The following is a 16,543-nucleotide window of genomic DNA, read 5'->3' on the forward strand; positions in this document are numbered from 1 at the left end:
CTTCCAGTTTTACTGAAGTTTTTTTTTTTATGGCTGTCAAATGCTTTTTCCTTTGTCTATTGAGATCATCACATGGCTTTTTCCATTTTAGTTAACATTGGAAGTTACATTGATGTCTTAATGTTAAACTAAGCTTTCGTTTCTGGAATAAACTCCATGTGGTGAAGATGAAATGTCTCTGTGTGAGACTCGGCTTGCTAAAATATTTAGACTCTGCATCTGCTCGTGAGTGATCGTGGTCATTAGAGATTTTTTTTCCCCCTTGCTGTAATGCCTGTGTCTGTCTATAGAATCTAGAAAAACACATGAAATACCTCTGGATGTCACCTGTCACCTGTGGAAGAGTCATGAAGAATTGGTATTGTGTTTATAGATATTTGGTAAACTTCAACAATCAACTTTTTTAGCTTGGGTTTTCTTTTTAATTTTCAATTACAGTTTTTACTTTTTAGCTTTTCTCTACATATCCATTTAGGTTAACTTTCTGTTTTTGGATTGGCTTAGATTGGTGTGGATTGTATCTGGCCTTGGGTATGAGCAAGGCTCTGGGTGGAGTTGGGCAGTAGAATTACCTTGATTGATTTAGCCCAGAGTGTCTTAAGTGTGTTCTTGACATCAGAGAGATCATCACTGCCTGGGAACTTGTTAGACCTTTAGATTCTTTGAACTTACCCTGAACCTACTGGATCTGAAAACGGGAGCTGCTGTATGCTCAAGCAATCGTGTTTGAAGCACCAAAGAGTAAGAACAAGTGGCCAACCTAAACTTTCCTTGGACCAGAGAGCAGTGCCTGTGTCTACACAGCTGGAGTCTCTAGGCAAGGAATGGGGGCGGATATTACCCACCTGTGTCAACGGAGGGCAGAGGAGGCACAGGGTGTATGAAGTAGTGGACCAATGGATGCTTAGTGGATACAGGACTGTGGGCCGCACTCCAAGAAAAGTGTGATGTATTGCAGTTACCGTGAAATTAACTAGATAATTTCGTCTGTAACAGGAGTCAGCAAAAAGAGAAAATCAGCCTCACTGCCTGCTTTGTATAGCTAGAAATATAGCTTTTTACATTTTTAAGTGACGGAATATTCAAAAGAATGTGAGAATTACTGCATATCAGTTTTTGTTTGTTCTGAGACAAGGTCTCATTTTGTAGCTGTGGTATTCTGGAACTCACTCTCAAGATCATGTTGGCCTAAAGGCCCAGATCTGCCTGCCTCTGCCTCCCTGGCGCTGGGATTAAAGTGGTACAGGGATGACGTCATGGCTTCTTGAGTGAATTTTGCTTGCTGTGCTCGTTGGCTGCAACGGCAGAGTTGAGTCCTTGCAGCAGAGGTTGAACCTCAAATCCCAGGATAATTGCCAGCGAGTCCCCCACAGTCTCTGAGTTATTAGGATGAGTTGCCAAAGGAGAAGACATCTTCCACCTTTGTGGGCCACTGACACCACCCTAACAGGTGACTGTCCTGTCTGTGACAGCAAAAGGGAAAACCATAAAGTCTGGTGTCTCAGGAATACATGTTCATTAGAATCAGAGTGGCTTGGAAGGCTTCTGTTAGAGCCGAGAGAGATGGCATTGATTTCTAGACATGTCAAGTGCTATTATAAGATGCCAGTTTAGCTCTGGTTAAGAGAAGCTTCTGCTACTAAAGGGGGGATTTTTAGTTTCTTCGTTAAGCAGATCTCAGCAGGCACTGGAAAGTGACCTATTCTATTTGGGGATATTTGCCTGTTAAAAATGACTCTTGGGACTTTGAAGCACTCAAACACAGTTCCGTCTCCATGGGAACTATTCAGTACATGCCGTTTCCGCCAGAATAGAGGTTTCTCTCTAACCTATGGCATACCTATAATGTAGATTTCTCTCTCTTTTTTTTAAGGTTATATATTGGCTCATCAAAGGTCTTTCCTTCACCAGAGAAATCCCTGAGTCCCTTGCAGTGGTGTAGACATATCCTAGATAACCCAACTCCTGAGATGGAAGCAGCCAGACGCTCCCTCCGCTTCAGACTGGAGCAAGGTATTGTGAATGTGTGTGCTTTCTTTCTCTGGTCCTCCTCCTCCTGACTTGGTTTTGTTTCTGGTTTGGGAGTAGACTTCAGGTGAAGAACCCTTACCCTGATGTACAGGCTGTTGTAGCATGCAACCACCCTATCCTGTACTACACACAAGAATTCCTCAGTGTAGACTCTATTGACTTTCGGGGCTACTTTTAGCCAGATTTTTGGCTTATAATATGGAGCACATTTGTGTTTGTGTGTGTGTGTTTCAAAAACATGTCAGTAAAGGAAATGGATCTGTCTTCACTGTTCTTCATTGGTATTTCGGGTCTGTGGCTCAACTCTAAGTTGAAACTGGGCGTCTTTTGAGACTGCAGGACTAACCTCATTGACGGCCGCTTCCTGTGCTGCCTCCCTGCTTAGCTGGATGCATAATTGGAAGTGCTAAGCTCCATGAACTAGGAACTAGTCCTAGTAATGTATGTAACGTTAGTTAACTGATAGATAGCAGCAGATGTGGAAGTGTTAGTACACACACACACACACACACACACACACACACACACACACACAGCAGAGAGAGAGACAGACACACCGACAGAGACAGATGGTGGAGACAGAGACAGCAGAGAGAGAGAGAGAGAGATGAATGGAGAGCTGTAGAAGAACTACTAAGGAAAGGCATAGTTTGTAGTTCCTTACCTTTCCTGTGTGTTCACTAACTCAAGGCTGTGATCGGTTGGACTTTTGCCCTGTTCTTTAACCTTCCAGTGTCTGTTCATTATCTGGGAACTCTTTCTGCCCATGCGCCCCTGCACCTCAAATCCTATCTGAACTTGACATCACAGGCCCTGCCCCTCTCCAGGGCAAAGCATGTGTGCCTGTGAGGGATGGGCAGAGGGGATCTGCATGGTGGGATCAGGACCGGTGCGTAGGCACCTAAAGTGTAGCCGCTGCTTCTCAAGTTCCTCGAGGATCAAGGATGGGTATGAGATGCCTGAGTGGAAGACCAGCATAGATAGAGTCTTCACCTCTTAGCTCTACGAAGCTCATTCATGTTGGCCTGATGTGAGTCAGTCACTTGTCTTTTACTCTCCTGTAGAGGTGAAAAGGGTGAAGTTGAATGATTTAAGAGGATTGCTAAGCCAGAAGGATATTGGGGGACAGGGTCAGAGTTGGGGGTCTTCCTGACATCAGAGATCCAATCCTTAACAGCACATAAATTCTGTACTGCTTGCTGTATTGGCTGGGTATAAGTTACTGTCAGAAATTTAGCTTAAATATTTGGGGAAGCTGGAATTAGGCACATGCTTCATGAACATTTTTTAGCTATTGATTTATTGGTAGCATGCTGAAGAGGGTCATAGGAACAAGAATGTATTGGAGTAAACACTGGGCATTAGTGGGGTGGTACCCTGATGTCCAAAGAATCTTTTATAAGTTCTGCTTCTGCGCAACACTGACTCTCAACAAGACAGCCAGTCCCTCTGAGTCTCGCTGTCTTACTCAAGTGGTCCATGACCTATGGTCCTACTGTGTGGATATGTTGAGGTATGAATGAGTCTCACCTTCGTAATCAAGTGGTCCATGACCTATGATCTTACTGTGTGGATATGTGGAGGTATGAATGTGGCTTAATAATTTGAAGCAAAGTCAAATGAGATTCAAGAATTATAATATCTTAACTCGGAGATCAATCAGTGTTTTTCTGCAGAGGGTCATGAAGGAGATGTCTTAAGTTTTCAGACTCCACACTCTGTGGTGACTGCAGTTTGATCATTCATTGCTTGAAAACAGTGGCAGATTTAAGATTAAGTGACCAGAGCCCTGTCCCAATGACACTTCATTTATGGACACAGATCAGAATTTCAAGAGATTTTTTTTCTGTCATGAGATATCCCCCTCCTCTTAAGTGTAAAAACAGTTCATAGCTGATATCACAGAAACAGAAGGCATCTGGGTGTGGCCCCCCACAGTCCCTGTTTCAGCTGACCACCATACAAGTTACGCTGATGGGTTGAGTTTTGAGAAAGAGAAGAAATTTTAGTAAACTTAATACAAATCTCATTAATATTTTTGGCCAGGTGTCTGATTATCTAATTTTGTCTTTATTGGGAGATGTGAAGTCATGAGGACATGCAGTGAAATGATATGTTTTTATTTGTGCTTGAGTTTATCTGAATTTTATAGCAAAATTTTAGGTAGAGAACTAAGTTTTCAAAACCAAAATCAGTATCTGAGTAAATTTGTATATCAATCTATAAACTTTTGCTGTGAAGTTAAATGCTTTTGTTTCAAAGATCTATAATTCCATTGTAAGATAACTTGCCAATTTGGGCTGCAGATCTGGGGTGGGGTGGCAGCATAGAGCCCCCTGGTAGCCTGCTGTCTGCCATGCATCAGCACCTTGGATCCTACCTCTGCATTATGTCAAATATAGGTTAATGAAGCACGATTTATAAAAACTCAGAGGCAGAAGTTGGGGTTCAATCTGAGGGTCAGAAAAGCTTAACAGGCAGTCACTGGCTCTTTCTTCTACCTCAGTCTGAAGTGGAGATCCTGCCTGTAAGAATCTCAGAATGAGACTGTGTCTGTGAGCTGTCCCCTCCCGTCTTATATTGGGCTGGGTTTAAAGGTGTGCACCACTGGGATTAAAGACCTCCTGGTTTCTACGGCAAATTAGTGTGGCTACTGGGATTAAAGGTGTGTGTTACCACTGCCTGGTCTGTAAGACTGATCAGTGGGGCTATTTTCCTCTCTGATCTTCAGGCAAGCTTTATTTATTAAAGTACAAATGAAGCTGGGTGTTGTGGCACATACCTCTAATCCCAGAATTTAGGAGGCAGAACTCTGTGAGTTTGAGGCCAGCCTGGTCTACAAGAGCTTGTTCCAGAACAGGCTCCAAAGCTATAAAGAAGCCCTGTCTTGAAAAACAAAACAAAACAACAAAACAAATAATGCAAATGTTTATTGGATGGTCATTTAAAATGAGCATATGCATTAAAAAATAATCTCTTCATCTTGAAAAATATTAATCATATGAGTAGTTTCAGAAAAAATAGGTTCAAAACTTGCCTCATACTTTTCCTGTTTAGTTTATTTCCCAGATGCATTATTTAACAGAAGCTGTTTGTTTTTCTGTTTATCCTATTTAAAATTCATTTGTTAGATGACTGTAGAGTTACATTATCATTTTAAGTTTTTTTTTCTAGAATTTCATACATGAATGCTATAGTTACATCATTCCCACAGCTTCCTCCTTCTGCTCAGCCCTTGGGTTCCCCTACTGCTTCTCAAATTTATGACCTTTTCTTCTTAATTATTCTTACACACACATCCTCTCTCTCTGTCTCACATGGGCTTTTGATTTTGGGTTGTGAGATTTAATTTTTCAATCCCCCCTCTTTATGTTTTCTTGGGATAGCTTTCCAATCTGGCTTTTTGTCAGTTATAAGATGCATGACTATTTTTATGGTAGGAATGCTTCTTTCTAGGCATTGCAATATTTCGTCATACTTTGTATCCCACCTTGTCTTTTAGTCAGCTGCTAAAGATGCTTAGCTAGTTTCCTTACTCTTTGTAATTAGTTTCTTCCAGACCCTAAGGGTGGACCCTGAGCCCAAGGGGCTTGATTTCTTGTTCCTGGCTGCTCCCTCTGTTGTTGCCTCGACAGCTGTCATGGTGTACTCCTCTTCTGTTTTGTTCCTTACGTTCTCCCGGCCTCTCCTCAGTGGCCTCATCTGTCAGGTCCTCTCCCAGATCCCCGCTTTTATCGTATTGCCTCTGGAAGGAGAAAGGACAAAAGAGTAGGCAGAAGGGAAGTTTGAGAACTCGTGCAACTGGAGATGGCGTTGCTCACCTACCCAGCTGCTGGGCTGCGCATGGAGTCCTGAGGTGTTTCCTAGAGGACTTCAAAGGCTCGTTCCGTTCATGTCGCCTCCGGGACTGCTGTTGGAGGCACGCCATTGCTGTCTTCTTCCTCACTTTTTACTTATGTTCCTATTGCTTAAAGATCATAGGTGTTTTAGAATGCCGCCCTGTATTAAGGGCATTTTGAACTTAGTCATCAGTGTCGTGGTTTTGCTCGTCCAGTGTCGCTTTGAGCCCGGAAATGTTAGCTGCACAAACATTTCTTGCCTCAGTTCTTTATAAGCTCCCTGCTCCTCCCATTTTCTGTTTGTTCTTGGTATTCCTGATGGCTGGGTGTGCAATCCCTAGATGGATGTCGAAAATTTCTGTGTTTTCTATGTGCTTTATAACATCCTTGATTTTCTTTATATTTTTTTTCTCACGCATTTTAATGACTCATCTTGCAAGCTGTTGCCTTGTGTTTAAGTACCTCCCACATGTCCGGCCCTGTCGTGGCCTCTTCCTCTTGCTTGTGTTAGGTGTCCTCGTTTATGTCTGGTACCTGTTGAGTTTCTGGTGGAGTGTTTTTTGGTTTTTTTGTTTTTTGTTTTTTTCTTTTTTTCAGATAGCAAATCTGTGTTTGTTAAAATGAAGGAAGCAGGAGTTGGTTGTGCTGAGGAGAAGCTGGGGGGTTGAATGCTTTCCTGAGTATTCAGAACTTGCAAGCCACTGTGTCCCTTGCACTGACAATTCTAGACCCTTCCAGCTTCTTCATAACTTCCCTCACTGTGAGCTGGAGCCCCATCTGCCTCCTCGTCTTAATCTGTCTTTGAGTGCTGCCCTCTAGTAAGACATTCTCACTCTCAGTCTTGCCTAGGGGTCTGAAGCTTTCCTTGCTACCCTGACATGGTTTTCTAAGAAAATTAGGGCTTTCTACTTAATCCTTTCTTTTGAAAAATTGCTGGCCTCTAAGTAAAGGACATTATTATTTTTTTTTGGTCAGTGAGAGTAGAGATGAAAAATTAACATTATGGCTCTGTGTTTCTCACAGTGCAAACACTGGAGTCATGTGAGCTCTCCATAGTTTAAAGTTCCATTAGCTCTAAGGCAGCCATTTCTTTTTGTGTGGGCTTCATTTCAAATGACAGGTGTCATTGAGGACTTTATCTGAGACCTGTGTGGTTTGCAAAGTCAGCTGTATCATGTCCATCACAAAACAGACAGACAGAAGCTTGTACTTACTTTCTTCTTCCTGTTATCCCGGCACGTCCAACAAAGGGCTGCTTCTCAGAGAACAAACATTCTAGACAGTTGGCTTCTAGTTCTTGACCTTGCTGCTTTTAGAAAGAAGGGTACTTAAAACTTAAAGATTTAATTCATGAGAAAGTGTGGAGAGGGCCTGACCAGGGGGTGACCGAGGATATCTGGTCGACAGGCCTCTCTCCCTTTCTCCTTCCCTTGGTATGTCCTCCTTTGCCCTAGGCTTCTGGGCCCTATACTTAACTGTGGTGACAGGTAGCTCTCTTGCTAAGGAGGAAACCAGCCCAGGGATGTGTCTCCAGAGGCTTTATCATGGTCTGTTCCCACTTGATATTTTTCTTTCTCGAGACATGTTCTTTCTGTGTGGCCTGGGCTGACCTGGAATTCACTCCGTAACCAAGCTGCCCTTGAGCTGGCCTCCTGTTCAGCTGTCCATCAGGCTGAGCCTGCAGGCCGGAGCTGCGCACCTGTCTCCTATGTGGTTTCGGTAGGCACATTTGGCTGCCTTTCTCCTAGGATTCTCTTCAGGTTTACTGCCTCTGGGTTCCTTCAGATTCTATCTTACTAAAGGGCCGCTAAGCATCTTCCAACAGCACACCCTTGACTTTACGGCTAGAGATCACCAAGCGTGGGAAACTGCGTGAGTGTTTATGGAAAATTTCTTGGCTCTGGTTTGAAGCTATGAGAATAAACTAAAAATCTAGCACTTTTGAAGAAAATGAGAGAGAGGAAGGGTATTTTGTGAGGTGTATACTTTAGGAATATAGTGATGACATCATCGCCGCCTTAAATATTTCGTCGGAATAATGATGAAGGTAAAATAATTACAGTCCTTTTCCAGTGTCTCAAATCTCTAGTCTCGTAGTGTAAAGTTCGTTGATGAAGCCTAGAGTGGTGCTTGTTTGTTTTTTCTGAGCACTGGTCTCACTGTGGTTTGTTCTCCATTGACAGGAGCTCCGTTTTGTTCATTCTTACATCCACATCTTTTATGAGTAGATTAAGGATCTGTACCTCGATTTTCTCTTGGATTACCAATGCTTAATACAACGTTTAGCATGTTCAAGTGTTGGCTCCTTGGTTTTCTAATTGTCTGATTTGATGCATTTAGTTTTCTTAGACACACAAAAGAAAGAGTTTTCATCGAACATTTGGTGTTGTCAATGACATCCTGCTAATCAAGACAAAAGCCCACAAGTCATATGGCAGTGCTCATTAAATGGTAGCTCTGTGGCTGGATGGGGTTTAAATCTGTCTCGCTCACTGCTGTAGCCTCCTTGCTTGCTAGAGTAGCTGCTCTTGTGTGGTAGGCGTTGAGCGCTAATTACTGAATGGGTGAGTATGGTGGGGGGAATTTTTAGCTAGTGACTAGGCTCAGTGTCCCCCGTGCCTCAGCCTTATTTGGCTCCTAGTGAGCTTCCAGCATCTCATGTGGTAGAAAGAAACACCCAACGACATCATGGGGCTAGTAGAATGGGTTCATGGGCACTTGGATGTGAATTAACTCTGCAAAATGTGAAGTGATGTGAACACACAGACGCTTCTGCTGTGTGGGTCTTCATTTGTCAGGACTTGAAGCTAGCACACAGGATTCCTCTTTGTTTGGTTGCCTGTGCCTCATAGAGGAAGTGTCATTGCCTTCCGAGGAGTGGGATCCGTGCATTTCACACATAAGCATCATTATTTGAGTTAGGGTTCTTAATCTGAAGGGTTTTAGACAGATAGTTTGTTTAAACATAGTGGGAAATTCAAAGCCCTTCTTTAGTCTCTTCCTTCTCTTCTGATTCTTCTTAGAACTATAGGTACAAGCTGGGCATCCCTAACCTGAAAATGGTTATAAAATACTCTAAAATTGGGGGGAGATTTTTGAAAGCCAGCAAAATGTTACAAATAGAAAATTTCAAGCTGAGCATTTTATTTTATGCATGAAATTCTTCACAGTACTGTATATGATGACCTTTAGTCTGCTATGTACAAAGTGCTTATGAAACGAATGAATTTTGTATTTAGATTTGGGTCCTTCCTATCACCAAGATCTTCCGTGCATTAAAAAAAGTTCAGGTCCCATGCATTTCCGATAAGGACAACTCAACCCATTTTGGAAAGGCTTTTCTGTCTCCCACCCTTTTTAAATGCAAATTGCAAAACCACAAGGAACTCTGATAGTCAGGGTCCACTCACTTGATAGCCCGAATTGGAATAATGATAATGCAGAGGCTTTGATAAATCCATGTCGTGAGGCTGGGATGTTAACCAAATAATGATTCAAAAGCTTATCTAAGTAATTTGAAGCACCCAATATGTGGCTCACTTAATTTGGGTCCAATTAATAAAAGCTTATCTGGCTTCAGGTGCTCGGGCGTCCAGCTGACTCAGGACAGGTCACATCTGAGGCGTGTGAGTGTCGTTTTCACAGCACAGTCTGCACACACAGTTACCGTCCTTGGTCGTGTTTTGCTGTGGCCACATCTCATTTCCCTTGGGGTCGTAGGCTGAGAAATGTGGAGAGACACTGGCCTCTGTTGGGCTTTTTCCTTACATCTTTGTGTGAGGCTTGCCTCCCTTCTTTGCTCGGTTGTTCCGATGCTGCATTAATTCCTGACTTTACTCAGACAAGCAGAGCCTTTGATGTGACCCAGTGATCTGAAGGTGGCCTTTTCATTTGTATAAACCACACAGATTGAACCGAGCCATTAGGAGCTTATCAACTATCTGTCTCCTGGAACCTGCCCAGCGTCTCCTCGCATGGCCCAGATGTTATCCTTGCCAGCTCGTGTTTCAACTCTTGGGGTGCTCTGTCACATTTGGAGCACCGAATTAAAACTTAGCAAGTAGAGTTCATTTTAGGTAAGCTTCCCAAAAAGATTCTTTCTTGTAGGAAAAAAAAATAATTTGGAATCATGCGAAGCATTTTGTACAGAGCAGGGTCTCCCGGCATTTGCGTATTTCTGTGTGCTGATAATTGAAGACACGTTGCCCCAGCTGTGGGGTTCCATCATGTGCTTGCTCTGCTGCTATGTTCAAAATAGCCTTCATGCTTGCGTGTCAGCTCGGGCGATGATTTAGTACAGAAAGTTACACATTACCTAGGACCGGGCCTCTCGTCAATCTGCCACTTCAACCCATTCTAGCCAGCAACCTGGATACGCTTGCCAAATATCCTTAGACAACCCTTCTTCCTTTTTCTTCACCGATTCTATGTGTGTTTATGTGGTATTAATTTTGTTTTGCGTTTCCACCAAAGTTAGAAAGATGTTTATTAAAATAACAAGAAACTCATGGCAGTACAAAGTAGTTGTTGCAGTGAAATTATTATTGAGCTTCTATTTTATTGCTTATAAAGAAAAATAAAATCAATAGTTCCACCAAAGCTGTGAGTGCGTGTGTGCGTGTACATGTGTATGTGTGTGGGCGCATGTGTATATATGTGTGCATGTGTGTGCATGCGTGTGTGTGCGTGTGTGTGTACATGTGTATGTGTGTGGGCGCATGTGTGTATATGTGTGCGTGTGTGTGCATGTGTGTGTGTGTGTGTGTATTAGGGGTTGAACCTACACCTGGTGTGTACTAAGCTTGTGCTACATGTGGTTTCTGTGTCCAAGTCCCCCACATATTTTCCCCTACTTTAATGCTACTATGATGGTTAAACTTGATTACATATGGATGAAGTTAGCTGTGGTAGATAGTCTTGCCTTATTCCTAGGGCTTCTGAAAGGTGCAGCTGCTCTTAAGAATTTCTAGGTTCTTCCTTTAGGAAATGCCAGCGCTTGACTGGAGCTACTAGCTGCAGGCATGGTGCTATGTGCTGATTGCCAGAGAAGCTCAGTGCCTGGCCTTTGAACTTGCCAAACTTATTCAAGGGACAGGTGATGCAGGTAACCGCTCTTGTTCTGTTTCTTCTTCCTCAAAGCATTATGAATAGGACCACTGAGATGGCGCAGGTGGCAAGCGTGTCTGAAGACTTGAGTTCAGTCCCTGGGTTCAAGTGGTGGGAAGAAAGAACCAGCTCCTGTATGTTTTTTTTTTTCCTGACCTCCACATGTGCACTGTGGCCTGTGACCTCTTCCCAAACCCCGGTCAATAAAATGAATGGAATTAAATTTGATTTTTACAAAGCCAGCACAGTGAGGCTAGCAGAAGACCCGAACTTCGGGGATTGCCAGGGATGGCTTCCTGAAGGTGTGGCCTACGAGAAGAGACGTGAGAATCAACGGGGTCTTCAGCAGCTGCTCTAGAGGCTCAGGTCAGGGTGACAGCCTGTCCCAGGTGTCTGGACAGATGGAGAATGGCCTAGCCCAGATGTGCAGTGTGAGCTTAATTGGCAGGGCATAGTGGTTGTGGCTAATGTGGTGGCAGGAAACAAGAGGGAGAAAATCCCAGAAGCCCAGCACAATGGCGGATTTACTTGGAGCCACTGATTCCGTGTTCTCCTTTAGTGTAGTCAGTTTCCACGAGTGAAATGAGGAGACACAACCTCCACCTTGGTTTTGAAATTCTTTTGTTGTCCAGATATTTGAGTATGTCTGTGAGCATTTCCAAAGGCTTGTAGAGAGATGACAGAATGGCTTAGGGTCTCTGTACTGGAGGGTGTTGTGTATAGAGATGAAAGACTTCCTGTCCCAGTGACTTTTGCGTATAGATCAAAACGCTATTATCTGGATAAATGTTTTGGCAATTTGTAGCATAATAAAAGGTATTAAAAGAGATGATAATATCTATAAGTATTAAAAGAGCTAATAATAATGCCACTGTGTCTTAACTTTTCTCAGATGAGGTCCTCACTGTGTGGCTTGAGTGGAGGCCCAGCTTCTCATTAGGCTGGAAGTATATAACCCTGGCCTTGCCTTCCTTTTCCTTCTGGAACTCTGACCATGAACAAAATTGTTTGAGTCAAGATGTTTCAGTCACTTTGGTACCCTGTGGGTTTTGAGGAAATTATCTTTTATTAGAATGTGGCATCGAGCACTGATTTCTGTCTCAGTTGTTGTTCTGTTGCTATGAAGAGACACCAGCACCACAACAACTCTTTTCAAAGAAAGCATCTCATTGGTCTTGCTTACAGTTTCAGAGGTTTAGCCCATCGCCATCATGATGACGAGCATGGCAGCACACAGGCAGACCTGGAGAAGTCGCTGAGAGCTGTAATCTGGATTCGAAGTCAGCATGAAGAGAGAGAGAGCTCCTGAAACTGGCTTGACCTTTAGAAACCTCAAAGCCCACCTGACTGACACACTTCCCCTTACAAGGCCACACCTACTCCAACAAGGTCCTATTCCCAATCCTTCTCAAGTAGTGCCACTTCCTGATAGCTAAGCCTTCAAATACACGAGCCTATGGTGGACATTTTGATTCAAACCATCACCATTTTCCTGACATAGGTTTTTGAGCCAATATATGTTGACTGTGGGAGGCTCACACACCGTTCACTACTTTGTGAGGAAACCAAAACATCTATGGAATTGCTGGATAAGGTAAAAAGTATGACTTTCATTTTAAGACGGCTCTACGTTTTAGTCACTAAAAAGTCAAAGGGGAAAATTCCTAGAGATGCTTTTTTTTGTCCCCTTGTTTTTAGAACATTTTCCTTAGAGGGTGGACTATGTTTGCTACAACTCTGTGGAGCTTTCCGTTTATAAAATGCATTATAGTGTGATGGTCATATGCATACATTATAGTGTGATGCTCATATGCATGGCTCACTTCCGTATTGTACACCATGGTCTTATCACTGTCCCACAGCCTTGCTTGTTTCCATACAAGAGCACACCAGCTTGAGGATACTGGTGAAATTTGCTCAACTCTAGAAACTACCCCATGTCAAGACGGAGCTGGAACTCGGGTGTCACCCAGTTAGTCTTTCATTGACCTTTATCACAGTGTGTCTTGAGAAGCTGTCGTAAAGAAGTCTCCTAGCTGGGTGTGGTGCTGTATGTCTATAATTTCAGCACAGGGAGGCTAGAGTGGGAGGATTTTGAATTCAAGGCCAGCATGGGCTACATAATGAGCTTGAGAGGCGCTTGGGCAGTAGAGGAAGGGAGGGAGGGAGTCCCTGAATCAGAACACCTGGGTTTTTGTTGTTGTTGTTGTTTTTGTTTTTCTCTTTTCATCAGCCTTTACTGTTTTTTCTTTTCTATTATATTTTTAGTGTTTAAAACAATTTTTAAATTTAAATATGTTTTGATCGTATTATTCTCTGCCACCCCGCATCCCTCCAGATCCTTTCCTCCTCCCTCTCACCCAACTTTGTGTTCTAAAAAAAAGACTAAAACCAATATAACAACAAAATTTCCCCAAAACAAAACAAAACAACAACAACAAAAAAACCAAACTAAATAAAACACTACCCCTTAAAGAAATAAACGACCAAATTGTAACCAAATAAAAGCACACAAAAAACTTTGGAGTCCATTATATGTTAGTCAGCTGCCCCTAAACGTGAAGCCTGCCATGGAGTGGTTGATACACTGAGTGTCTCTCTATTGGAGAGAACTGATTCTCCCTCTTCTAGCAGACATGTGACAGTCAGTTGTTAACCTTCACCCTAGTGACTAGGTGATTCATTCATTCATTTTTTAAAATATAGCAAAATAGTATATAAAAATATAAAACAAAAACTATCACTTCTAAGTTGGACAAGATCAAAACAACAGAAGGAAAAGAACCCAAAAGAACGTACAAGAATCAGAGATCCGTTCATTCACACATTCAAAGCTCAAATCTGGAAGCCCTCATATAAGCGCAGAGGACCCCCCCCCACCGTGCTGGCCCCCGTGCTGGCCCCCGTGCAGGCCCCGTGCTGGCCCCCGTGCAGGCCCTGTGCAGACCCCGTGCTGGCCCCCGTGCAGGCCCCGTGCTGGCCCCCGTGCTGGCCCCGTGCTGACCCCGTTCAGGTCCCGTGCTACCCCCCCCCCCCCCCCGTGCAGACCCCCGTGTAGGCCCCGTGCTGGCCCCGTGAGTGCTGCTTCAGTCTCTGTGCACTCATATGAGCTTTGCGCAGTTGATTTAGGGAGCTTTGTTTTCTTGGTGCCCCCACCCCATCCTCTGGCTTTTCCACTCTTTCTACCTCCCTCTTCTGCAGGGTTCCCTGAGCTCTGAGGGATGGGATTTGATGGAGACATCCCATTTAGGGCTCAGTATTTTAGCGTCTCTCACTCTGCATGTTGTCTGGCTGTGGGCCTCTGTATCTGTTCCCGTTTGTGTCAGAAGGAAGCTTCTCTGATGATGGCTGACCGTGGCCCTGATCTGTGACTACAGCAGAATACCATTAGCGTCATCTTATCAGTACATTTTTCTTCTTGCTTTTATACCAGTATTACTTGGTTTTACCCTGGGTCTCTGAGCTATGTAGTCTCTGGTTCTTAGTGTTGGGTATGGGTTCTATCTTGTGAAGTAGGCCTTACGTCAAATCTGTGATTGGTTGGTTACTCCCACCAGCTTTCTGCAACCATTTCCCTAGCATATTTTGCAGGTAGGACACCATTGTAGATAACAGGCTTGTGGTTGTTGCTTTGGTGGTTACATTTCTCTTTTGATAGCTTGCAGAATACCGTCTTATACCAAAGACATTGGAGCACAGCAAGGACCTATGTAGGTACCAGTTCTGCATTTCTATGTTCAGTGTTGTGAGAGGTGATGTCTTCTACAATGGGGCCTTGCTATCCCTTGGTGGAGAGCAACCTGTAGAACAATCTGGTTGTTGGGGGATTCCCATGGTGCTGCGGGAGTACCTTCCGCTGCTTCAGCCAATAGTTGCTGAAGCACGAGCCCACAGTGTTGCGGAAGCGCCTTCCGCTCCGTCAGCCAATATCCGCTGAAATACCAGCCTACTGGGGCGTGGTATATTTCTCTTTAAAAGAAGAGCAGCAAGCTCGGCTCGGCCTCTTGGTTCCGGCGCTTGGTCTCGGCTCCTGCTCTCGGCTCCGGCTCCAGCGACTAAGCTCCCTTCCTGACGGTTTATGGTGTATGTAAGTTTTACCCCCCAAAATAAATAACCCCTTAAAACATAACTGGTGTGGGATTGATTCACCATTACCATGGGGTCCTCTGGTCAATAACTCAATTAGTTGTAACCCAGTCACAGTACGGGAAGCTTCATTTAGTGACATGAGATGGCCACTTGGGACTCTGTTTCCCCCATTATTAGGTGGTTTCATTTGGACTGCCTTCATAGATGTATATGTTTAGGGAAGTGCATTAGTTAGGGTTTCTGTTGCTGTGATGAAACACTATGACACAAGTTGGGGAGGAAAGGGTTTATTTGGTTTACACTTCCACACTGTAGTCCATCATTGAAGGAAGCCTGGACGGGAACTCAAACAAGACAAGACCCTGGAGGCAGGAGCAGATGCAGTGGTCATGGAGAGGTACTGCTTACTGGCCTGCTCAGCCTGCTTTCCTATAGAACCCAGGACCAGCAGCCCAGGGGCAGCTTTCCCTGCAATGCACTGGGCCCTCCCCCATCAATCACTAATTAGGAATATGCCCTACAGGCTTGCCTGCAGCCTGGTCTTGTGGAGGCATTTTCTCAACTGTGGCTCTTTTTCCTTGCTTGCATCAAGTTGGAATAAACATAGCCAGCACAGGAAGCTTATCTACTATTATGTTTCTCTATTGCCCCTCAAATGCCCCTTAATTTTAGCTGTCTCTTCCCATATTTCCTTCCATAGCTCTCCTTTTTCTCCCCTCTTGATCTTCCCATTTCAGCTACCTCAACTATCTTTCTATTCTATTTCCCTTTCCTAACAAGATCTTTCTGTTTCCTCTTATCCTGTGCTCCATGCCTACCCTCTGTAGTTCTGTGAACTTGTAATCATTGCTTTTACAGCTAATAATCACCTTTAAACTAGCACATACCATATTTTTCTTTCTGGGTCTGGGATACCTCATTCAAGATGATTTTTTTTCTACTTCTGTCTGCAGATTTCATGATGTCATTGTTTTTTACAGCTGAGTAATACTCTATGGCGTAAATGAACCACATTTTCTTTATCCATTCTTCTGTTGAGGGACATCTAGGTTGTTTCCAGGTTCTAGGTATTATGAAGCAGGAGTAAACATGGTTGAACACATGAAGCATCCTTTGGGTATATGCTCAAGGGTGGGATAGCTGGGTCTTGAGGTAGATTTATTTCTGTCTTCCTGAGGAACCACCACACTGTTTCCATAGTGACTGTATGGGTTTATACTTTTCATCAGCAATGGAGGGGTGTTCTTCTTATTTCACATCCTTTGACAGATATAAGTAGTCCTGATTTGCATTTCCTTAATGGCTAAGGATATTGAACATCTCTTTAAGTGTCTCTCAGTCACTTGAATTTCTTGTATTGAGAATTCTCCATTTAGATCTTTCCCATTTTTAATTGGGTGTAGTTTGATTAATAAAAACCCAGAGAAAGAAATTGGGGTTCTACCTGAAGATCAGAAAAGCAAAACATCCAGCTGCTG

At 43.6% G+C, this 16,543-nt stretch overlaps 1 protein-coding gene across 2 annotated transcripts in view; it reads left to right on the forward strand.

Moving 5' to 3' along the window:
• Slain1 (SLAIN family member 1) overlaps positions 1–16,543 on the forward strand; it is a 57,570-nt gene that overhangs the window by 4,748 nt on the left and 36,279 nt on the right. For both annotated transcript variants that reach the window (XM_085698222.2, XM_085698223.2), the window contains exon 2: positions 1,874–2,013. In XM_085698222.2, the coding sequence (XP_085554348.2) occupies positions 1,874–2,013 (140 nt within the window). The remainder of the gene's footprint in view (positions 1–1,873; positions 2,014–16,543) is intronic.

This window comes from Myodes glareolus, chromosome 12 (genome assembly GCF_982192425.1).
Source record: "Myodes glareolus chromosome 12, mMyoGla1.1, whole genome shotgun sequence".
Classification (NCBI taxonomy): Eukaryota; Metazoa; Chordata; class Mammalia; order Rodentia; family Cricetidae; genus Myodes; species Myodes glareolus.